Here is a 26,252-nt window from a genome sequence, read left to right as displayed (position 1 = left end):
CCGTGAGTGACTCGGGGTTACCACTTGTAGCAACTTTTTTCTTCCCCGGGGTTACCGCTAGGGAGGTTAATAATAATAATAACTTTCCCCAGGTCATCCTAAATGGGTGTTGGTATCGTGGTTGCTGGGAAAGAAACCATGTTTGCTACCACCCATGTTAAGAGCAATATTTGATATGTTGATATCACAAAAAATGCTACTTCTCCAATCTACCACTGGAATTACAAATATTATTCTATTACTAAAATTCATCAATTAATACACAAAGATTTTGACCATTTTAATTTCTTCAGATAAACTATTCTTAATCAGCAAGGGAAGCTTATACGTATCTACAGATATAACATGCAGATATAACATTAAATCAGATTTATTTCCATCCAAAATTATTGCACATCAGAAACTAAACCAAATACCGCAATCGTCCTCGTATACTAAAAGAATTTCCCATTGTTACAAAGTTTTTACAAATAATAGTTTTTTTTTTACTAAAACACCTTCTATGTTAAAATGGGGGGAAGAAATGGGCAAGTCAATATCTACCCAATTATGGGAAAAAGCAATATCTATAACCCAGAAGGCCACTAGTTCTGCCAATCACTGGGAATTGTTGAATAAAATATTGTATATGGCATTATGCACCTTACAAAATTTCTAAACTCCTTGCAAATTACTCTCACAACTGCTGGAGACAATGTGGAAAAGTGGGTTCATTGTCACAAATGTTCTGATACTGCCCATCCCTGAGATCATACTAGAACTGAATTTTTACAGTTATCACAGAACTAACCAATGTTCCAATTGTTCCAACACCCCTATTAGCAATACTTCATATATAGGTATTGATCTTGTCCATCCAAAAGTCAGAACTCCAATCATACATATTTTTATGTCAGCCAAAAACAAATTTTTTTGAAAAATTGGAAATCTAATATTATTCTATCTCTCTTGAAGGGTATTGGAGATATTAATCTATATTGTGCCTATGAACGAATGTTCGCAATTTTAAATAACAGAAGTCATAACTGTACATGTAGTTGGACCAGATGGTTGAGAAATCCAAGATGCAAACTCACCACTGGCTTATAAAAAGGTGTAAAGAATATGTATTTTTTTCTTTCCTTCTTATTTTTACAATCTAATATTATTTCTTTGTTCAGGTTTTTGTTTTGTTTTTTCTTTAAATATCCTCATTTTGATATTTGTTTATGATAAGTTTGATATACATCAACCAATAGAACAAGGTTAAATGTTTCATTATAGATAATATACTTGTTGTTTTTACAATATTGTTTAACCACCTGGGCGTTACACTGATGTCTATATTTCTGTACCAAAAGCGGTACACTGTTTTTTATGAAATTTTTTTTTTAAATTGTAGACCTGTAACTTACAGAAATATGTCCGAACAGGGTTCCAGTAGATATCATAAATATAAAAAATGTTTGAAACACACAATCTTTAAAAAAAAAAAATGACTTTAATAAAATTAAATAAAAGACACAAAAATCAGCTTAAACAAGAATTCATAAATAAATGAAAAATACTGAAAATGCGATAATTCGGTATACTGTATAGTAATATATTTTTCTAAAACACCTCCCTAGTGTGGTAAATTTTAAAACAGAGTCCAACGTCACATAACTATAGATAAAGCCACATAAATATATATTGTATTATTTTGTATTGGATTGGATACAGGACTTTGTACGTACAGGAACGCGTACACGAACGCCGGGTGTTCTAATTCTTTCCAAACTTCCATGCAAAAAGTGTTAATTTAAAATATATTTATATTATATAAGGATTTCTTTGTATTGGACTCAATACAGCTTTTTTATATTGAGTTCAATGCAAAGCGATTTGAATTTCCCGCCCTGCTTCCCACCCGGTGATCGTCACTGCACTCGCCGGATGAAGACAGAAGAGGACAGACGTGTCCGGAGGAGTTGCGGGGAGAAGGTGAGTATTTTTTTTAGAGATCGAATCTGGAACAGAACGGATCATCACAGCGGGGACCAGGTAAGTGATTGGATTTAACCACCCGACAAAGTTCGGGTTTATCGATTTTAGCAAAATTTTTAAACCCGAACCAAGGTCGGGTTTAACGGTCAAGTGGTTAATATGAAACATTTAAAAAAAAATACTTAAGCAGAAAAAAAAGGTTTGCTAAAGGTCAGATATATAACTCTTTGTTGCCCACAGCAGTGCCCTGGTGTACCAGGGTGAGAGTTTGCTGTACAAGAGCAGGCTCAGACTTGTGGCAGGAGCAAGCAATCCTGCGCACCTTGCCAGCCACTACTCGGATCTCTTCTCGAATGCCACGGGTAAATATCCTCCAAGACAATGGTTCACTGGTGTGAGGAAGCAACTATTGCACTGCAACCTTACTGCCAGTCTGAACATAAGAGTCCATAGCCCAAAGTTTAGTTCTGACCCTACATTTGCACCTGGCTCCCTTGCTAGTGAGCCCAGGTTCTTTGACTTGACATTTGCAATGATGGAATGATGGCAATCTGGTTGGAGCAGTTAAGAAATCTGACTTTGCACTCTGGATTTGGCAGCCAGATCAACTGAGCCTTACTATACCTGTTAGTGGCAGGTAGTGTAATATTGGATTGGAATTTAGACCAATTCCAAATAAAATCCGACCCAAGATCAGATTAGCTTTGATCTGAGTCAAAATCAAGTCCGATTGGAATTAAACGACCACCTTTAGGTGGACCCTTAAGACATGGAGGTGCAGAAAGTTTAGATAGGATTAGACACAGAAATTTCTGATGGTGGCCCTGCTGGGCTGTCAATATTCCTGGGTATACTCTCTTTCGTAAAGACAGAGTCAAACAAAAGGGTGGTGGTGTCTTTCCGTATGTGAGAAGTGATCTAAAAGTGAATGTGAAAAAAGAAATTGTGGATGGAACAAGCGACAGGGTTAAGGCATTATGGGCAGAGTTGAATGTGGGGTTGAATAACACACAATTAATGATTGGAATCTGCTATAGACCCCCCAGTGCAAAGGAAGAAATAGAAAATCAACTACTAGCACAGACAGAAAAAGCAGCAAAAAGTGGAAGTGTTTTAATCATGGGAGATTTCAACTACCCTGACATTGACTGGAGTAATGGCACTACAGGAACAGCAAGAGGGAGGAAATTTGTGAATTTATTACAAGATAATTTTATGGTACAGTTTATAGAAGCCCCAACTAGAAATGATACTCTGCTGGACCTAGTTCTTTCTAACAATGAAGAGCTTATTACAGATGTGCAAATAAAAGAGAATCTGGGTAGCAGTGACCATAATATGATTTAATTTAGGCTGTAAACAGGAAGCAAACACAGTAAAGATAAAAAAATTTAATTTTAAGACAGCAAATTTTCCATTATTAAGGGCGGCTCTCTGTGACTTGAACTGGGAGACAATATTGTCCTCAAATAGCACATAACATAAATGGGAATGTTTCAAGTCTGTTCTACAAAAGCAAACTGAAAAATATATTCCAACAGGTAATAAGTTTAACAGGCTAAAATGAAAACCTGTGTGGCTCACAGCTGATGTTAAAAAAGCCATAAAGAACAAGAAAAGGGCATTCCAAATATATATATTTATATATATATATATATATATATATATATGTTCAAAACTTCAAAATGAAAGATTGCGAAGGAAAGTAAGGCAAACCACCAAATTTTTTAAAAATATATTATTAGCAAAAAGATCAGATCTGAGCATGTAGGCCCCTTAAAGGATGTCGCTGGGTTGGTAACTGGGGATAAAGACAAGGCAGATTTACTAAACACTTTTTTTTAGCTCTGTGTACACAAAGGAATATGGCAGCGCTCAAGTCCAAATTCATAATAGCAATGTCACTGCCTTAAATGAGTCACAATGACTCAAAATTGATATGACTGAGAAACAGCTGGGAAAAATAAGGTTGACAAATCACCAGGACCTGATGGATTACATCCACGTGTCCTCAAAGAGCTGAGCTCAGTTATTTCAAAGCCATTATTTCAAATTTTTAGAGACTCTTTAGTCACTGGCAAGGTACCGATGGATTGGCGTAAGGCCAACGTGGTTCCTATCTTCAAAAGGGGAGCAAAGTCATTTCCAGGTAACTACAGACCCGTTAGTTCAACGTCTATAGTTGGAAAGGTCTTGGAGAGTTTGATAAAGAGGAGTTTCTGCTAGAAAATAATATTATAAGTGATAGTCAGCATTGCTTCAAGAAAGACAGAAGTTGTCAAACAAATTTACTCTCTTTTTATGAGGAAGTAAACAGGTAGACAGTGGAATAGCAGTTGATATAGTGTTCTTGGACTTTGCTAAAGCATTTGACACTGTACCCAACAAACGGTTAATATGCAAGTTCGGGTCGATAGGTTTAGAAAAGTCAATCTGTAAATGGATGGAGAACTGGTTTAAAGATCGCATCCAGAGAGTTGTATTAATGATTCATACTCTGACTGGTCTAAGGTTATTAGTGGTGTACCCCAGGATTCAGTGTTGGCACCTCTACTGTTTAACATCTTTATAAAAGATATAGAGTTTGGGATTAAAGGAACAATCTCTCTGTTTGCAGATGACACCAAACTATGTAATGGGATGAAGTTCATACAGGATGTCCATAATCTACAAGCAGATTTGGATGTACTGTTTGATTGGCAGCCAAGTGGCAAATGACATTTATTATAGATAAATGTAAAATTATGCACTTGGGAGCTAACAATATACATGCTTCATACTGTCTAGGGGGAATACATTTGGGGGAGTCAGAAATGGAAAGAGATCTGGGAGTTTTGGTAGATCATAGACCTAATAACAGCATGCAGTGCCAAGCTGCAATATCTAAAGCTAGTAAAGTTCTTTCTTAAATTAAAAGGGGAAGAGAATGCAGAGATGGAGACATTATCCTGCCCCTGTACAAAGCATTGGTCAGACCACATCTGGAAAATGCAGTCCAGTTTTGGGCACCAGTTCACAAAAAGGACATTGTTGAATTGGAGAGAGTGCAGAGAAGGGCAACTAAATTAATAAAAGAAATGGAGGAGCTCAGCTATGATATGATCACCCTGTAAAAATATATAAACGGTCCATATAGAGAACTCTCTTCCCCATTATTCACTTTGAGATCATTACAAAGAACAAGTGGGCACTCTTTGCGTCTGGAGGTAAAAATGTTTAAGCTCTGGATAAGGAAGGGATTCTTCACTGTAAGGTCTGTGAAAATGTGAACTCGGGTCCCTCAGGAAGTGGTCTCAGCAACTACTATTGATTGCTTTAAGAAAAAGCTGGATGTTTTTCTAGAAGCATAGAATATAACTGGGTATTAAGGCTTTAAAGTAAAAATAACAGTGACTATTAATCCAGGGAACATCCTATTGCCTCATGGAATCAAGAAGGAGTTTTTTTCCCCTGTTGAAGCAAATTGTACCGGGGTTTTTTTGCCTTCCTCTGGACCAACTATGTATTATAGGGTTTTATATCTGGGATATGTTTATTTCCCTAGTGGTTGTACTTGATGGACTTATGTCTTTTTTCAACCCAACCTACTATGTAACTATGTAACTATGAACAGTGTTGGAAAGCAAAGCATTTCAGATGTCCAGAAGACTGGATCTTTTTTAGCAGTGCTACAGAGAAACCACAGTTCTCTGGCTTTTCCAGGCAGGCCAGTCCATGTTTGGCATTTATACTCTGCACTGTGTGTTTCTGAGTCCTCACCACTTGTTTCTATACTCATTCTGTATTCAGTGCTGTGCATTCCCTACTCTTCACTGCATTTTTCCACACCCTAGGGTGTGCTTTCCCTCTTTCTCCCTACCTGTTTCTGAACTGTGGTTTAAATTATGAAGGCAATCATTTAGGGATTAGAAATAGAGTGAGAAGAGGTTTTTAGAGCTCAGGAACATTTTTTCTAAACACCAAAAGCCCTGTGGAAAGAGTACCATAATGACAGTGCTGAAACATACAATGTGCAGTGAGTGGTTGTTAGGCTGTTGACTCCATGATTTGACCATCCATGACTGTCCAAAATCCTTGTATATGTTATTTTTCAACGTCTGATAAGTTTGTTTTGTATCATTTCCATACCAAGTGTCCTCTATTCCTACAAGTACACCATGGTGGACCCTTAAAATGGGGCAGATTGAATATCGAATTACAGTGATTTGCTTATTATGCACTGTTGTAAAGTCACACTGTATGCAGTATAAAATAAATATATCCTAGATTTCCCAGTGGGTGCATGTGGTCAACATAACTAGGATACATATTTTTTTTTTAAACTATTTTTATTGATTTTCATTTATACATATACAACCAAAACAACTATAACCAATAGGGGGGACATAACACACAGGGGAAAGGAAAGGGGAACACTCACAATATTTTAGTTAACACCAATCACATGATCAGCCAGATATATTGGTTATGTACCATGTGGAATATTTGAACAATTCAAGAATCGATTTTCTGTCCGAGTCCGTAAAGGAATAAGTCAAAAATTTATACCACTGCTGCCAGAAATGAGTTATGGAGTCATCGCCTTGCAGTTTAGCATCCAACATCTCTCTATGAAACAAGATCTTCAGGGAAGAGATGACTTGTTCCAAACTAGGTGGATGAGGTTGTATCCAGCTGCGCATAATTGCTCGTCTGGCAGTCAAGAGGCAGATATTAGTCCACGTCCGTATAGAGTGTGGTATATTATCCGTGACTGTGCCATCCCAGGAACCAAACAGCAACAGAGAGGGAGTATTTGAAATGGTATGACCAGTAACATTTGATATTAACATAAGTATTTGACACCAAAATGCAGTGATATTTGGGCAAAACCATAAAAGATGTGATAGAGAAGCACTAGTACTAATTGCACTTGGGACATTGAAGATGCCACAGTCTAGGCTGCGGGACAGATGTGGAAGGCCTAAACACCTTGTAAGCCCTATGTAGTAACATGAATTGGGATTCCCTCCATATCTCATTAATAATACTCTTCCTAACCGTTTGATAATCGGGATACATATTTTTAATTCCCATAAAGAGAGAAAAAAAATATTTGCACTTCCAAACTCCTTTTTTCAAGCAATAGAAAATCTGTTTCCCCTCTGTTGCTTACAAACACTTCTGCCCTTCTGTATGCTAATACCCTACCTACATGCTCTATTTAGAGAGCTCTCCTTCACCTTCTTCAGAGCTGGAGTCACTACTTGTGCCTTCAGTAAAAAGCTACCGCTAAACCTCTGCAAGTTACACTATTTCTACTTAGAACATTCAGAGATTCAGCCTACACTTTTTATAGTGTTTAAAACATACAAAAAAATAAACACTAATCAAAGAACACTAACAGAACTATAGCAACAGCATGAAATAAAAGGGAAAACTGTTGGTTTGCCTTGGTCCAGGTTGCTGTGTAAAGTCCAAGATTTTAGTCAGAGTCACTGGGCTCCCTGCAGTGCTCAATGTGTCAGTCCCGTTGTCCTTAGCAACAAGATGGTGTCGGTGAGAGCTCCCTCTGCTAGGCCTACATGGCTTTTTCTTTGCCAACAACAGATGTGGGTCTAAAATGACAGCTGGGTTGGGGCTGTCTCCACATGGATTATGATGCTAGTGGACACTTTCAAAATGCCCTTGTTCTAGCCATTATTAATAATTTTATAAGTAAAGGTTTTTATGAACGGCCGACCCCTGGATTATTAATCACCACAATATATGGAGTTCACAGAGACCAAACTAGGCATGCCTGGGACTTATGGTTTACCAGAACAGGCTAAATATTGTTTCCAGGCTTTCCTTGAGGCCTAGGAGACTAGTTCTTGGTCTCAAAATGCTCACCATAACGATCCAACTACAAATCACCCAACTACTACTTTACACAGAATGGTATGGTAGAAATATACAGATTACGTATAAATGGGTTTCAGAATACAGCTCAGAGCTTCCTTATCCAGAGCTTAGAGTTCAACCAAGTGCCACTTTACTAGCCTTATCTGAGTTTTATGACACCTGGAGACACAAAACTTTAAATTTTACAATGGGTGTTGTAAACTAGAGGGTCTGGAAGGATGCTGGTTGTCAGATCAATAAATATCTGATAAGGGGAAAGCTTTGACCCTGGTCTGGTATTTCAAAAAAAAAGACCTCATTTTAAAAGAATGCAATTGTTTTTTTTTTATATTTAAAGGGGAGATCAGGAATTAATATTATCCCCAATATCACACTTTGCCCTTGTGTTTGTGTAGAGGAGGAGAAGGAGCACCCACAGAGCCAGACGTAACATGTTGCTTTCAGGAACAGCGCAGCGCTAATGCTAACCCTAATTAGACTGTATTGCAAATGCAACCACAGGTACATCATGGGTCCCAACCACTCCCATTTGGCTGAATAGTAGAAAGCGAGAGGGTGGTTGAGTGTGTAGTAAATTGCTGTGGTTTACCATACGCCAAAGCCCATAAGAAGGTAATTCCTGCCTGTCCTTTTGTGTTGGGGGCAGGTATGTTACACCAGGTCAGACTGGGAGACGGATGGGGAGAGCTAGGAGCCAGCGGTGCTGCAGAGAAGTCTGATGGTATCAGTGCTGCCCCGGGTCAATCTGAGAATAGAGAGGTGACCCAGATGTATTCCTTCTGCTGTCTGGTAAAGATACATTTCAGTCCTGGAAAGTGAGAAATCTAACACCCCTCCCCCATGTGTTCCATAAAGGTGTATTTACCTGTCTGCAGGCCTTTAGTTAAGTACAGGGCTCTTTTATTGTCATGCCACGTATTGAGGTCATTATCAATGCTGACACACGTGCATTTCCCTATATTTTCTGTAACAGTGCATAGACATGTAGAGGCCCAGTCCCCGTGAGAACACCTTCCATACAAGCCGATATTGACCTACAAACTTGTATTGCTGTCTCCCTGCTGGACAGGCTGATAACCTCTCCCCCTCACATCCTATCCTCAGTCTACATACACACAGGTAACCTTTCCACCAGACAGGGGACGTCACAGGCACTCCGCTGTTTGGGCACACATATTTGGGATTGTGACAGGACTTGAATGAGAGCCCCGCCCCCCGACCTTCTCTGCTCACTGGGAGACTCGCTCTGAGCTCTCGGACGATGTATGAAGGCGCGGCCCATCTTGGCCTCCTATTGGCCAGTCCTGTGCAATCAGCGCCTGAGAGCTCGCCGGTTCCCGAGGCGGGGCTATAGTGTAAACGCACTGAAGTAACCCCGATCACACCACTCTTCTCCTGAGGCTGACAGGCGGGAGGCGGGGCTAAAGCTGAATGGAGGCTGGTCGGGGGTATTAACCTGTGCCGGGTGCTTTCTGTAGCATCTTGTGTTTCAGCTCGGTTATCTTATATTTCCCGAATTGCTACAGGACTCTGTGTGACATCTCAGGTGAGCAGACGTCAGGATCGGAAATTAATGTGGATGAATGGCTGGGGAAAATGCTGTGTGTTCTGTGCTGACACCTCTGTTTGTTCTTTCACCGTTGGGCCTGAAGGTGTGTAACTCTGTTGTGTCACTCTCAAGCATGTCATTATATCTGTGTGTATATAGTGTACAGTGCTAGCCTGGATACAGGGAGTGCAATGCTCAGGGAACATTATCAATGGATCATTGTGATCGGCCATCGGAGGTGCGATCTGGGAGCACATGGGACACCGAGTCTGTGTCACACTCCGACATTCTCACCTGTGTGCCGGGGGTGTACAACCCGGAAGATCCATGTCAGCTTGGGGCACAAAGTATTACCCCTGTGACCTGTCCACATACAGGTACACCACAATCCATGGATGGGCCAATCACACCTCTCACCATTGGTACTGCAATGCGAGATGACTAAGAGCATCAAAGAGGAAACTTCCTGGCACTCACATTGCAGTACCAATGGCTGTGATGTGTGATTGCCCCAGAGGTTGCTCTTGGCAACATCCATGCCTTGTTTTCGGTGTCCATGTATCTTCCCCCAGACAACCAACTACTGTAACCTGTGATATGTCCCTAGGCAGGGATGGTTGTAGACACAATGGGCCCCCCGGGCAAGTTTACCCCCCAAATGCTCAGCTTCCTGCACCTCGTGTCGGCAGGGGCCCTGGAGGTATGCGGGTCTGTATAGGACATGGCATGTCATGATTGTAACAGTTTGTGTAAATAATAACAAATCCCTTGCAGAATGTTATAGAAGTTGTAGGTGCAGTTTTGTTTTTGTTGATAGTACAGCACCTAGCAGAGGTAATCCAATATTATGAATGGAATGGAGGAAACAAGACATTCAGGTGACTTTTGTTATACTTTTAAGGTTTTATTTTTAATTATATTTTTTTATTCAGATGACTGCTGTCAATCATTTCTCCTCTTTCAAGAAACAATTCTAAGAAGTAGTGCCTTAGGTGTATGTCAAACAAACACTTTTTCTTTTAACCTTTTTGAATAGTGTAAAGAAGGATAGAATAGAATGCTATTTGCAGACTGGCCATGAGGTTGCATTGCAACTGATTCTTCATGCCATGACCACTGCCTCTCCAGAGATGCTACATGTAGCTTCTATCCTCAGAGGTCCATTAGGGAATGAACCAGTTTTACCGTGTGAGTGACTAAATGGCTGGCAAGGTATCGAATAATTACCCTGGAGGTCTGAACCTGCCTAAAAGTTATTTTTTTGCTTTCTGTATCCAGTTGGGGAAATGTTTTCAATTTGTACTAAATGGGAGAATTACTATCCGAAATGAGGGTATTTTCCATCTTAGACAGTTGTCATCAGAACAAGTGTCCCCTTACTTCTTGTTGTCACTTTTTGTCACTAAGATAATGGTCATTGGGACAGATGTGAAGCAGAATGACCACAAAAAGCCAAGTGAAACTTGTAAATACCTTTATTCTCTGATATATGAATTAAAATATTCCTCAAGATTATTTAATATGTATAAAATGTAGTGATCTGTGTCTTATTTTTATCCTTCTTATTGCACATTACTGAAGATTGCAAAGTGAACCTGTAGCCTATACCTAAGCTTCCACATGTTCCCTGGCTGCTTCAAGCCCATTCTGCAGCCTCCGAAAATTCCTGTGCAAGTTCCAACTTTCAAAAAAAAAAAATTCTAATCACACTGCCTGCTGCTGCCATATGACAATGCTCAGGACTTTGAGTACCCAATCACGTGTCCGTAGAACCAAAATTGTGATTTAGAAATCCAGGGGAACCATTACATGTTCTCCTATATTTAGGAGTACCCAATGTTTAATAAGGTGTGACAGTGGGGAAGTTTGAGGGTTTTGGACATACATTCCTTGTAGTTCCCACTATCAAGGTTACTTTTCCTAATCTTAGCAAAGTAAAGGGAGATTTTAAGCATTGCTATAAATGCTCACAAACATCAAGGTAACAAAATGGTCCCTTAATCCTTGATCTTTTTTTTTTTTTTTTTTTTTTTTTTTTTTTGGGGGGGGGGGATGGCTGTGATGGTAGACAGATGCTTGCACAATATTATGTGGCAGGCTGCAAAAAAAGTTTCAGTTGCTATTGTTATTTTACAAGTACAGGTTTATTTATTGCCACACCATTTGGCAGACACCTGATGCATACTCTGACCTTGCCAGTGTCCCTCCACCACTTGACCTGCCAAAATTTTCAATGCATATATATTAGCTTTTTAAGGTTTAAGGACATCCCTCTACCTTCACGTGACAGCACACTGGTTTGGCAGTTGCCCCTCAGGCACCAGGGACTGAATGGTGAGAAGTGGGGGCAGTGTCTCATCAGCCCAGTACTTAGATGGGTTTTTGACTGGTGTCCTTTTATTTGTATTTGCAATGTAAGGCACCTTAATTTGGCAGTTGGTAAAGTATACCTCTGCTGAGCACATTCTGTACATTAAAGCTGAATGAATTAGAAAGCATTGCCCTTTTTGAAGTATAGAATGTTATCTTAATCCCTCTAACTGCAGTATAAACATGACAGCTTGTATCTGGTTTGGTTTTTGCCATGGGCAATGCTAATAGTATTAAACTGCAGGAAACCACACATGGGTAAACAGAAGTTTCCTTGTACAACTCTGTGTAATACTGTCATGTATACCTATGCTTATGTTCAGCATCATACTTGTGTTGTCACCTTTATATACAGTGTAAATTATTGGACTTAGCAGTTTTTCATTAATTGCTAAAAATAATACCATTATTGTTGAATAAATATACAGTAGGTAATATTAAAACTTCTTTTTTACTTTTACGCAATGTTTTTATTAAGGTATATAATCAGCCAAGATTTTTTGGGTTAGATAGAGCAGAGAAGTATTATAACCTGTGCTGGTTTTCTTTTACTGCTATCCAGCCATGATCAAAAGATCATGGCTGGTGGTAGTGACCATTTGGTTGCTGTACATAGCTTCATGAGAGTATCTCAGTACCCATCTCAGGAGCCCTCAGCTTTGGTGAAAGAAGTGAGCTGACACCTGGGAGGAGTGGGCAATCCTAGGCTGACTGTATTTGCATGACGACTACCCCGGTTCACACACACAAGGTATATGGAGCCTCCTTGATTGAAAAAAACTAAAATCCAATTAGGGAAGAGGTCGTAGGCGAGGTCTGTGGTGGAATAGACTAAATGTCGCTGGAAATAAGGCAGGTTCTGTTTGACTTGCTGTAGCCTCTGTTGAACATTTGTAAGAAGCTCATAGAGTGAGCTATTTGATTCAACTGCAGGTAAGACGGGGCTTCAGCTTTAAAAGAACACCCTAAAGCATGAAAAAGTAAAAATGTGTTCCAACCCTCCCCTGCTATATTCAAAACTTTATAAAAACTTTTGGTTTGACATAACTTTTAACAAATTTGTATTTCTTTTAATATGGTTAAATTAGTTAGGTCAAAAAAGCACTTTTATTTTAAACTTTAGTTTTGGAAAGTTTTGCTGATGGTGTCCTTTATAAAGGAAATTTTACTTTACTTACTGTTCCATAGACATCACTTTAGGTTTGGGAGTTGTGTACTTATTGTAGTTGCAATTACTTTCTGTCTCAACAGATTTCTGCTGTATTAGCCAATAGTGCAAAACCATGGTATTCCCACCTAATCCATATCTTGTCTGGAATGAGTGTGTCTTTTGTAATATTTGCATCAAGCTGTGGCAGATTGTTGCATAACTTGCAACTGTTTGCTTATTTTAGGAGCTGGGTAACATTGCGGTATCATTCTGCAAACACGAAGTAACATTTGTCCTATATGACAAAATGTCCAATGTCTGGCCATTCTCCAAAAACTTGCAGAAGCACTATACGATCATGGGAGTCTGTTTTGCTGAATTATAAGATTTGTTTTCTGATGTTATTGGGTTATATTGTCTGCAGCTTTCTTGTTAAAGGTTAACTAGTTCTAGTTTTGTGTAGGCACCAACAGGCTGAACCATATAGTTGGTAGCTGGCAGGGAAGCAGAAATATCTCTTAAGGCATAGTAAAAGGCATCTGGTGATATTGATGTTTTCAGAGGACTTTACATGCCCGTAAAGGATTGTTGGCTTGTAATTCAAATTACAGTTAGGACCATAAGTATTGGAGAGATACAACTTTTTTCTAATTTTGGTTCTGTACATTAACACAATTAATTTTAAATGAAACAACCCAGACGCAGTTGAACTGCAGACTTTCAGCTTTAATTCAGTGGGTTGAACAAAAAGGTTGCATAAAAATGTGAGGAACTAATGCCTTTTTTAACACAATCACTTCATTTCAGGCGCTCAAAAGTAATTGGACAATTGACTCAAAGGCTATTTCATAGGCTGGTGTGGGCAGTTCCTTCCTTATGTCATTATCAATTAAGCAGATAAAAGGGAGGGGCAAAATTTACAGTTTGGCACATCATGAGAAAGAAACAAATTCCTAGTGAACTCGGCAATGCCAAAAGACCTGGACGTCCACGTAAGACAACAGTGGTGGATTATTGCATGAATCATTTCCATGGTGAAAAGAAACCCCTTCACAACAGCCAGCCAAGTAAACAACACTCTCCAGGAGGTAGGCGTATCGATATCCAAGTCTACCAAAAAGAGAAGGCTGCATGAAAGTAAATACAGAGGGTGCACTGCAAGGTGCAAGCCACTCATAAGCCTCAAGTATAGAAAGGCTAGATTGGACTTAGCTAAAAAAACATCTAAAAAAGCCAGCACAGTTCTGAAAAAAAAATATTTGGACAGATGAAACCAAGATCAACCTTTACCAGAATTTTGGCAAGAAAAAAGTTTGGAGAAGGCGTGGAACAGCTCATGATCCAAAGCATACCACATCATCTGTAAAACATGGCGGAGGCAGTGTGATGGCTTGGGCATGCATGGCTGCCAGTGGCACTGGAACACTAGTGTTTATCCATGATGTGACACAGGACAGAAGCAGCCGAAGGAATTCTGAGGTGTTCAGAGACATACTGTCTGCTCAAATCCAGCTACTTGTTGAAGACTAAACTTCGGACAGAAAGGTCCACAAACAAACAGCAACTGAATGCCGCTGCAGTAAAGACCTGGCAGAGCATTAAAAAGGAGGAAACCCAGCATCTGGTGATGTCCATGAACTCAAGACTACAGGCTGTCATTGCCGGCAAAAGGTTTTCAACCAAGTATTAGAAATGAACATTTTATTTTCAGCTTTTTTATTTGTCCAATTACTTTTGAGCCTCTGAAATGAAGTTATTTTTGTTAAAAAAGGCTTTAGCTCCTTACATTTTATGCAATCTTTTTGTTCAACCCACTGAATTAAAGCTGAAAGTCTGCAGTTCTGCGTCTGCGTTGTTTCATTTAAAATTAATTGTGGTAATGTACAAAACAAAATTAGAATAAAGCTGTCTCTGTCCAAATATTCATGAACCTAACTGTACATGGATTAACTTTCACAATAACTGATGATAGATAATATTATAAAAGCACAATATATCATTAGAACAATGTTTTACCTTTCTAAAAAGCCCATGACATCATTATATCTTCTTTCATTAATTTATGATCTCACATTATGTATGTTTAATATCAATTCAAACATATGACCCAATATTACAGACACAAATAATAATAGGTATACATGTTTAGAGTTTTTAGGTTTTGGCAGTTTTATTTAATAAAGAGGATTATTTTTTTCTTGCAATATGTGTCTACTATGATGTCCAAACCTAATAAATATTCTCAAAGATAAACAGTCCTATCATAGCTTAATATGCTACTACATAGAAACCAATAAAAATATAACCGTGCTATGATACCCAAATACAAGACAAAAACTATTTCATAGAAGATATGTGTTATGTTGTTAATCGCTTTTTTAATAATGTTTTACTCTTGCAATGTTGGTCATCCCTATTTAATATCACATTTGTTTTTTGTAGCCACCCCCCAAAGAAAAATGGATGAGCCTCCACTCTCCTCAAAGCTGCTGGATTTGAATCATCATTCCCGTTTCATCATTGGTTCAGTGTCAGAAGACAACTCCGAGGATGAATTTAGTTCAATGGTTAAAGTGGACATTTTGGACGATAAAGACAGGTCTTCTTCGCCAGGTTCTGTTTCTTCAGACACTATTTCTGACATGGGAATTCCCAACTATCAAGATATCGCTGCTTTACAAATGAGGTGTGTTTTAAATGATATATATATGTACCTATCCCATTTTAGGTTTTGGACAGAATGGGGAAAGGCAAAAACCTGTTCAGGTTTTACTGCTATTCAGTTCTCTATTAGAGAGATTTCCCTGAATGCGTTGTTCTTGCTACAACATTGAGGGAAAATTTGCAATAGGAAAATGGACAACAGTAAAAATCTAAGGTCTTAGAATTCCCTACTGAGAACTCAGAAATCTATTTAACATATTTTTCAAGAAATGTTGTGCTTTTGATATACTACTGGTTGTAGTTAAAGAAACATATACAGTGCTTTTTGTGTTGTTTGCCTGTATGTGCATTTGTGTGGTGGTTTTTGCACATTTTTTAAACACGGCTCAAAAGCCTGAAGAACAGGAAGAGATAGGGATAATGTATTCCCTCTTGGGATTGAAAGAAAATATTAAAAACAATTAAACATGGGGTTTAAATGTCTGACAAACTTTTTTCCAAAAACCCTATATAGTCACTTCTTGACATCCATTCCCATCAACTTCTAGCATTGTAAACAAGGGTCAAAAACAGAACATGGTGGGCATGTGTAAATGCACATTCAGGCAAATGTGACTCCGAATGCTAGTATGAATTGTCCTATTACTGTATATGGGGAATTTCATACCTTGGCATTTGCAAGACTGGTCTAAAGCTTATACTTGTGCTAATTTTTGATTTTTTTTTTTTTTTGTTCTGTCAGAAACTATACAGTAATATGGTCATTGAGGAAGATTTATGACTTTACATTTTAAAGTAGATTTAAAAACTACCAAAACAAGTGGCTTTGCATTTGTAGGATGTAAAATAGGGGGAAAGGTTTTGGCAAACAAAATGACTTCAATAAAAAAAAAGAAAACTTCAAATCTGAATTCCTGAATTATCTGTTTGCAGAAAAACTCTATTTATAATAGTTTTTTTTATCTGTTAAAACTCTGAGCTCTGAACCCCCATGTTTCCTGCTGTGATTTAGGCTCTGAGGTAAAGACTGGTGAAGACTAGAGGCAGCCTATCTGTCAGACTGGCCATTAGGAAGGCCTTTTATAATCGATAAAATGTGGCAGCAAGCATTGCTGACCTTTTTTGCAAGTTTCTTGGTTTACTACATACGGTAGTAAGTCACTGACCTGCAAAACATATGATATAATCATACTTAAGGTCAATGACTTATGAGATCATGAAAGAAGTTTAAGAATGGGAATCTGAAATCTTCACCTTTAGGTCCCAGAGAAATCAGGCTGCTGTTTCCTTTTTTTGGGGTGGATTACAATAACACTGATATAATAATCGACATTCATTATCTCATGAGTGGTCACATTGGGAACATCAATGCCAAATAGTAGGAGCCTTTCCAAAAAGCTGGTTCCTAAACAATCTGTTAACACATTTAGATTGTCAGTAGTGTGCTGATTATCCTGAAGAAATCTCCAGTGTACTCCTCCTCCTTGTATATAATAAGGTGTTAGAGATTAATTAGATGTATTGCCTAAAGACAGACAGCCCTGCCTGCTGCCTGCCTGTCGGTCTTCCATCTTTGGGCCACATGGCAGAACTGTCCCTCTAAGAAGTGAATATGTCACATGCTCAATATGGAGAAGTACCAAGAAATGTCTTCATTCCTTAGTAAAGTGAGGTGTGACTTTGGTAGGAATAATTAACTTAGCTTAGTGAAAGAGTGAAAATTCACTTTACAAAGTATAGCCAATCATATTCAAGGAAATGTATAAACATGTTTTTGCTTGCACATGATTGGATAGCTGAAGTCAGCGGATCTTCACTGTATTCTCCTTTTCGGAGTGATAAATCATTTTGCTCAATGAACAGCGTAAACTTCTTTAGTAAATTAATTGCATCACCTGAATGTCTTGAGATTATTGAATATGTTGCATTATTTTAACACTGCTTTAAAATGCAGAATGAACGAACAGCACTATGTTGTAAAACAATTTTTTTTCTTCTTTTTGATGGATGAAAAGACTGAAGCAGGAACATTTCCCAACATAAGTGTAGTGAAGTTTGAATAGATTGGTTTAATTGAGAAACATTCATCTTGCATCGAGGACCAGTTGTCATTTACCAAAGGGGAGTATAAAGATACCTTCGCTAAGCATCTTTTCTAGCCACAAAGAAGCAATACAGTAAAATGCCCTTTTTTGTATACATGCCTCTACTAATCATTGTTAAAGAACAAAAAAAAAAATCAGTGTGTGATCGATCATAGCTGAATAGGCCCAAACTGGGAGGAAAACAATTTTCACGCATGAAGTACTTAGCACTTTCACCAATCTGCTGTCCTGAAAGATGCATCCTAAATTAGTCTAGCATAGTGTTAATTGGTTTTGTGTGGTCACCTTATTTATAATAATGCATTTCCCTTTTTTCAATTGTTTTCTGCCTGTCGATTAGTTTAGAAATCATATTAACATTTTACTATATATGCACGCTATCTGTTTTGTCTACAGGCCTAGCATGTCTGGATTGCATCTAGTCAAGCAAGGTCGGGACCGGAAAAAAATCGATTTGCAGAGAGATTTTACAGTTGCCTCCCCTGCGGAATTCGTCACTCGTTTTGGAGGAAATAAAGTTATTGAAAAGGTATATTTTTATTTCCTAAGTAATGTTTTATTTTAAATGGTGTCCACATTCACAATTTACCAGCTAGATTAAAATTTTGTTTAGAAAGCTATACAAATTGATTTTATTCCTTGCCTTTATAAAATAGAACCAACATTGAGCATATTTATGTTTGTTTAATGGGATAATTCCAGTTTCTATGTCTAATATCTGCTAAATTCATAATTTATTAGAAATAATGCCTTCCAAATTCGTAAAAGCATATATTCTACAAATTTCCAAAGTTACTTGTGTTTTCTGCTTACTTAATCAAAATGTGAAAACTAGAAGCACTTAAGGACCACATCTTTAATCCCTGGCCAAACCAAACAAATTTCAGGAATATAACATCCATCCTGATTTAGGTCTCAAGAATTTCAAGTAGTATGAATAAATATAGACCAATAGAAGGGCACTTCCTTCTGGGCTCATTTTTGGAAGGTCCTTTACTGGAATGGTTATCATCCTGTGATTACTTAAAAGTGAACAAATTTATTTTTATTTACTTTGTAACAGGTACTTATAGCCAACAATGGAATTGCAGCAGTAAAATGCATGCGTTCAATCAGACGATGGTCCTATGAGATGTTCAGAAATGAAAGGGCGATACGTTTTGTTGTCATGGTGACACCTGAGGACCTGAAAGCAAATGCAGGTTAGTGGTATTTGCTAATATCCCATGGTTTGAATTTAAAAAGGATATCTGAAAAATGTCCCCCTTTATTGGAATGTGGTTATTTTCTCCAACTTTCCACATCATCACATCACACAGAATATCCTCTGACCTTGAGCTTCTCTAGCTAAGATTTATTGTATCTTATGATTATGTTGCAAATTGGTCCAGGAAAACCTGAGTAAGCCTTCGTAGACAGGCAAATTTTACTTGGTAATTGTTACCACAGGTTTTTGTTGTAGTACAATATATTATTCTACATAAATATACAGAAATGTACAGCAATTAAAATGAAAGCATGATTCTCTTTGTAGAATACATTTTCATGCCACAAACCCTAATAGCATTCAGTGATTCAGATTTTTATGCATTTATTTTTTACAGAATACATCAAGATGGCTGATCATTATGTACCTGTACCTGGAGGACCAAACAACAATAATTACGCAAATGTAGAGCTTATTCTTGATATTGCTAAAAGAATTCCTGTACAGGTAATAAAACATTTCTTTAAAATTATTCACAATAGCTGATTTGATTAGTATCAATAAAAATATTGTGGTTAATCCACAGGGTATTTTTAGTGCTTCTGGTGTAGGAGTAGAATTAAATGTAAATCTTCCATTCTGTATATTTTCTTCCAGTCACTGGGGAAGTGCACCCGTCCACGCCACTTACATCTGTTGATGATTTGAGAACCCCTAATCCCTGCATCACGCAGGAGCAAAACATTTTTTGCGACTTTTCTTTGAAACGTGTTCCAGAAAAGTTTAAAAGCACATTTCAGGTTGATTTTTTAAAAATTCAAAAGTTTAAACATATAGATTCATTTATGGAAAGTCAAAACACATCAGTCTGTGCTTTTCCCTGCAAAATTTAAAATTGGAGGAATATGTAGCGGAACGTCTTCTAACTCCCAATGACCTGATTGGTTGGCTTAATTCTGACTTCTGACCAAAATAGGTATGCTGCAAATGGGGCCAGCAGGAATTTAAAACTTTCATATTCCATATTTCATGTTCCAGGTTTGTTACTTAAAGTGCTGTAGTCAGAATCGGCAAGGCAGCTGAAAAATTTCATATTTTAGAATATAATGTTCTATATCTTTCTTTAATGGTGGGTTTCATATATTGAAAAGGTCAAGAGAAGCATTACGTAGTAACCTATGGCAACTTACGGTATATACTTGAGTATAAGTTGATCCGAGTATAAGCTGAGGTACCTATTTTTACCTTGGAAAACAGGAAAAATTGATTGACTCGAGTATAGGCCGAGGGTGGGAAATGTTGCTGCTACTGGCAAGTTTCACTTCTACAAGTAAATTTCACTTCTTTATTTTTTAAGTTAGGTTAATTGGCTTCCCCCCAAAAATTGACCTTGGACTGCATTAATGACCTATGACTATGGTAGGGACATTAGACTATGAGCCCCTTTGAAGGGACAGTTAGTGACTTGACTATTGACTTTGTACAGCACTGTGTGTTATGATGGCGCTATATAAATACTGTGTAGTAATAATAATTTATCAGATGAATAATATATGATTAGTAACTTATTATTTATTTTCCAGTGTAATATAATAGTAGGAGTATAATAAAGTTTGAAACACAAAATCATGTCAAAATAATACTTTAAAAAAAAAAAAAAAATAAATAAATAAATATTATACTCATACTGTTATAATATACTGTAAAAAACAATGTACCGCTTTTACACATATAAATCTACTGTATTGCATATAATACAGTTATTTTGTATCGAATGCAATACAAATAGATTTAAATTTTTCTGCCTCAAACGAAACATCTGCACGCTTAACGTCACCGGGAACTCCCGGTGACTCTTTGAGTGCTGAGAACGCCGGCTGGAGGAAGGAAGAAGACGCGAAGGACAATTGAGGACAGCGGCGGATCAGGTAAACGCTTTATTTATTGTTTTCCATGGGTTTAACTACCCTGAGTGTGGCGAGTAGGCAGCTGACTTGAGTATAAGCCAAGGGTGACTTTTTCAGCACATTTTGGGTGCTGAAAAAGTCGGCTTATACTCGGGTATATACGGTACTCCTTCATCCTTCATCCATTTATATTAGAATCATTGGTTAGTACAATAGGAAAATGATCCAGAAACAAGCCTTTATACATAGCTGGATAGTTAATGCTGCTGAAACAAATTTTGTTTTTTTTTTAGGCTGTATGGGCTGGATGGGGACATGCTTCAGAGAATCCAAAACTGCCTGAATTACTTCACAAGAACGGAATTGCATTTATGGGTAAGAACTAGCAATGACATTTTTTTTTAGAGGAAAAGTAAATAAATTGTTTCTCTATTATGTTGCCTTTAGAAAAATAAACATAAAACCTTTTGATTTTTTTTTTTTTTTTTTGAGACCTCAATGTTAGTCTATGGGGAAATCATACTTGGCCCACATATATGTATTTCTACAACTTTTTTGATCAACAATATTTTCAAAATTTTTGCAATTATATAGGTTTTTATTTTTATATATAGAGGATGTTATGGAAACATTCACAGTGTGTGTCTAATCTTTTTTTTTGCCCATTATTCTTAAGGGCTTTTATTTTAACCCTTTATAGAACTGTACTCATTCCCCAGGGGGAGGGTGCAAATGTACTGGGGGCTTCAAGATTTCAAATAGTCTCCCAGCTTGCAGACCCCCACAATAGAGGGGTCACGTTGTAGGCAAAGGGCAGGTTTGGGTCTGGTTTTTAACAAGAAGCTACATGCTTTTTTTGTGCTTTTCCCTTGTGGGAAAACCTTGTCCTTTTTTATAGACCGGGGAGCACACATGCTTGCTGCTCCATTTCCTAACACATTTTTTTTCCTAATTATTTTTTATTTACATTTTCCAATAAAGCACTAGTTGTAGCACATCCTACAGTCTTGTTTTAAATGTTCTCTTTCTTTTACACTATACCTGTCTCGACAGCCCAGTATGATCCAATAGGTTTTTGTGCAAGTGAAATATATGAATATGTGAAAGTGTCACATTTACAGAAATTATTCTGGTTGACTATTAAGACTATTATGTGAGGAAACACTTGGATGCTAATGAAGAACATTCTGATCCTAATAAGCCTTTGATTTGCTATTTAAATATTTTATGTCCCTATACCATTTTTTTCTATTGGGACATTTTTCTCCTTGAAGGTTAAAAAAATGTATATTATATCTTTATGGACTAACTACCTACTTTGCTGTCAAGTGACTTGATAACACAGTGGTGGAAGGGATGGGAGAGCTTCTTTATGGCTCCTCAAATAAACAAGATTTCAGTTTGCTAGTCTGAAGTTTTTAACCTCCCTAGCAGTATGAATACTATGTATAAAAAAAAAAAAAAATAGTATTTTTAAATATAAAAGCAGTACAATTAAAAATACTGCCACCGCCCCGGAAGGTTAATGTAATCCACACATATAAATAACTCCATAATTTATGTGTAATAAAGTGGAATGGCACAGGGAACACACTTACTGAAAAATTATTTAGTAGAAAAGACTTTGTTGGTAATGACAGCTTCGGAACTATTCTAGACGAAACTATTTGGTGTGATTTTCATATTTGATAACATATATTTGATTGGCATATTCTTCCACAAACTATCTTCAAATCTTTAAGGTCGTGGAGACCTCTTCTATGTACTTTGATCTTTAGTTCTTTTCATAGATTTTCATTTGGATTCAAGTTGGGTGATTTACTGGGCTATTCTAACAGCTTTATTTTCTTTCTCTGAAACCAAATGCGAGTTTCCTTGGCTGTGTGTTTAGGATCATTGTCTTGCTGAAATGCCCACTCTTGTTTCATCTTCAGCATCTTGGTGAATGGCAGCAGATTGTTATCAATTATGTCCCTGTACATTTCTCAATATATCCTTTCTTCAATTATATGAAGTCTGCCTGTACCATATTCTCTCACCATAATCTCCCTTTTGGTATGGTGTTTTTTGGGTGATCTGCAGTGCCATTTCTCTTCAAAACATAGCATGTGCAGTGACATCCATGCTTTTTGAGTGATACCTTGGTAATGAGAAAGTTCTTTTTTTTATAGGCCATCAATTAGGAATAAATTAGGAATAAAGCAACTGTTATTAATTTGATCTGATATAAAAAATGTTGATGTGTTCAATACTTTTTTCGCTCTATTTTGTTGTGAAACCTATAATTTTTTTTTTTTAATTCATATTTTTTTTTTTGTAAGAAAGCATAGGTAACAACCATAAAAATACAGAGCCTAGAGTTTCGACAATTGATAATACAGTCATATTTCAACCATACACATATCTCAAACAGACATACTGAACTATCGTTTATCATGTTCACGAGATCAAACTTAAAGTATATAAATATATATATTTATGTTCCCTTTACCAGCTTTTGTTTCCATAATTATATAACCTGTGGGCGGTCTCAATTTTACAGTTTAAATGATTATCGGTGAGTGGGCATGCGCCGGTGTCTATGGCTGTTGTCAGACGGCTCGGCTCCCCTCTAGATCTGTACCTGGCCTCATTCTTGCAGACTCAGCAGCTGCTGCGGCTCACCAGACGGGGGAACCTCCCAGGATCGCACTCACCCGAAGGATATGGTCGGAAAAAATGGCAGGCAAGCTAAAAGATTGGGTTTCCTGATCTCAGACCCCGCTGCCTCAAGTTAAAATGGCCGCAGGACCAGGTAGGAGCTGAGATATTAAAACAAGGGTTTGGAAAAGAGTTCCTCCTACGGCATCCCGGAAATCTCTCTGCCAGGCTCTTGCTCCCCTGATCCAAAAAACATGGACACTGCCTCACAGGTCTTTGCCCAGGCAATCCGTCCCAGTTCACCCAGTATCGACTCCAGAGAGAGCCTTATTCCACCCAGCTACTCCATCTATGTCCCCAAGGGGAACAGGTTTTTAGTATTCTTGCTCAAGATGATATACCTCCTGCTTCACCGACCACACTTTCTGAGGGGGAGTCCAGATTGCTTACACATTTGCAGCAGTGTTACAAGCTGAGCTGGCCAAGACCTCTGCCTCAATTACAACTACAAGGGCTTGGAAATAGACTGGAAGAAATTAAACAAAATCTGGACAATACTGCTACTAGAGTCTCACAAAACACAAATCGGATATCAGTATTAGAAAATTAAATGGAGGAGCTACACCATAAAATAGACGACTTGGAAAATCATTCTAGGCACTCCAATTTTCGCATTTGGGGCCTACCTGAGTCTTTTAAAGATGTTCAGAGATATGCTGCCTGATGTTCCTGACCCACACCTTGAAATTGACAGAGCCCACAGGGCTTAAGTGGCTCCTAAAACAGATAAACCCCCCAGAGACATATTTGTAAAGCCTCACTATTATTCCACCTAAGAAGCCTTTATGAAAGCCTCCAGGGGGTATGAGTCCGTTATCCTGGAAGGTGTTCTGGTTCAAATATATTCAGATCTTTCTCCATTTACTATACAACGCAGAAGAGCTTTGAAACCTCTTCTCCAGTCTCTCCTGTCCTTACAATTTAGGATATCGATGGGCCTTCTCTTTACGCTTGGTCTTTCAACTACAGGGAAAGAATTATACCTTCACCACTTTTGATGAAGGCGAAAAGTTATTACGTGAGCTTGATTTGTTATTTTCCTCTGCTCAGGGTCACTAGATGGAGCTCAACCATCACTGTGTCTTCTGTGGCAAAAAGCCAATTGGGGCACCAAAGGGGTTCACAAGCTGTCCTTAGAGGATCATGCCATTAGGGGTTTTCTCCTATCCTGATGAAAACGATTGTTTGGTCATTACCTTTTTGAATATCATACTTCATCTGTTTTTTATGATGGAAGTGTCTGAGTATTTTATTACGGCCCTGAAGATCATACGAGGGGGTGCTGAGAAGTTCCTGGCTTTTCCCCCTTCCAGGTGAAATAGAAAAATGAGTGTGGCCTATTTTGAAGCTGCACAAGACTTTTTGGCTAGGTTAGTGACTTGAGGATGAAACCTGGCTTCACATCTCTGATCCTGAAATCAAGGAACAGTCAAAGGAATGGTGCCACAGTGGGTCCCCGTGGCCGAAGAAGTTCCGAACCCAGAAATCGGCCAAAAAAATAATGGTATTTTTTGACCGACATCGGTATTCTGTTGGTGGACTACCAACCTCAGGGCTCTAGTATCACCAGACAGTATTATGCTAACCTCCTGGACCACCTGAAGGAGGCAATTATAACGAAACGCTGTGGAAAGTTGATCAAAGGGATCCTTTTTTTGCAGGACAATGCACCTGCGCACACGTCCAACGTTGTAGCTGCCAAATTGAACAGCCTGGGTTTCCAATTGGAAACCTTTCCCCCTACTCACCTGACCTGTCCCCTTCCGACTATTAGCTGTTCCTGAATTTGAAGAAACACCTGAAGGGGCATTGTTTTGAGGACATTTCTGACGTCAAAGATGCTGCTGAGAGCTGGTTTACGGCCCAACCAAAGGACTTTTATTTGAACGGTGTAGAAAAGCTGGAACTATGCTGTACCAAGTGCATCAATCGCAGGGGGGAATATGTTGAACAAATGTGTTATTTCATAACTCAGGCTCTCTTCTTTCTTGGCAAAGCCAGGAATTTCTCAGCACCCCCTCATACTTTATCTGGCTGTTACAACGGAAGTGACTAATGTACATATGTCCCTTAAGCTGGACGTCCAATGCAAGACACCCTTGGACATTCCTAAAGGACATTGCTGTTTACCTCTGCTACAACATTATTTCAAAAGTATTGATGTGCCTTTTCTTGATAATGCAATACCTGTTTGAGATCTTTTAGTGTTGCTTACCCTTACTGGTTGCTGTTGCTGTCGAGTCCAATAGCTTCCCTGAGTCCATTAGAACACACCGTTGTTTATCTAATTTCTAGAATGTTACATTGCTCAGGTTGCTCTTTTTTTTTTATAGAAAGAGGACCGGGAGAGCTGGAGGGGGCAATACATGCCCTCTTTCCTTGAAAAAGAGCTAGAGAGGGATGGTCTTGATATCAACCCCTGCCCGTGTCTCCTCATGGTTTTGGGACAAAGATATGTACGATGTGCCTGGGGGGCTCTGGCTGATCATTCTCGTTCGCCCTTAATTTGGGTTGTGGGGAAAGGGTTGGTCTGAGACCCTGGAATCTTTTGTCTTACAAAATGGCTACTTACATGTTTTTTGTCCTTGTTCTCTGTTTGTTGTTGTTACTGGTGTCTTCCCTGATGTTTTTCCCTTTTTCCCCCCTGGTTCCCAGAGTTGTTGGGAGCTGCGCTCAGCTCCTTCTGCCCTACTATTTGATTGATGGTTGTCCCTACAGTGGTAGATTCTAAAGATTCTCCACCTTTGGTGAT

At 38.3% G+C, this 26,252-nt stretch overlaps 1 protein-coding gene across 2 annotated transcripts in view; it reads left to right on the top strand.

The window, feature by feature from the left end:
- The first annotated feature begins 9,255 nt into the window (after positions 1-9,255).
- The window catches only part of ACACA (acetyl-CoA carboxylase alpha), a 195,855-nt gene continuing 178,858 nt past the window's right edge, over positions 9,256-26,252 (top strand). The window contains exons 1-6 of one of the 2 annotated variants that reach the window (XM_072422398.1): positions 9,256-9,394; positions 15,360-15,603; positions 18,083-18,215; positions 18,750-18,888; positions 19,291-19,400; positions 21,094-21,175. In XM_072422398.1, coding sequence (XP_072278499.1) covers positions 15,377-15,603; positions 18,083-18,215; positions 18,750-18,888; positions 19,291-19,400; positions 21,094-21,175 — 691 coding nt within the window. In that variant the 5' untranslated portion in view covers positions 9,256-9,394; positions 15,360-15,376. Of the gene's footprint in view, positions 9,395-9,415; positions 9,501-15,359; positions 15,604-18,082; positions 18,216-18,749; positions 18,889-19,290; positions 19,401-21,093; positions 21,176-26,252 lie in introns of those variants that run through there. The other variant, XM_072422391.1, reaches the window with a different exon arrangement.

This window comes from Pyxicephalus adspersus, chromosome 1 (assembly GCF_032062135.1).
Source record: "Pyxicephalus adspersus chromosome 1, UCB_Pads_2.0, whole genome shotgun sequence".
Classification (NCBI taxonomy): Eukaryota; Metazoa; Chordata; class Amphibia; order Anura; family Pyxicephalidae; genus Pyxicephalus; species Pyxicephalus adspersus.
The sequence above is the reverse complement of the archived record's forward strand: the minus strand, read 5'-3'. Positions and strand labels throughout refer to the sequence as shown.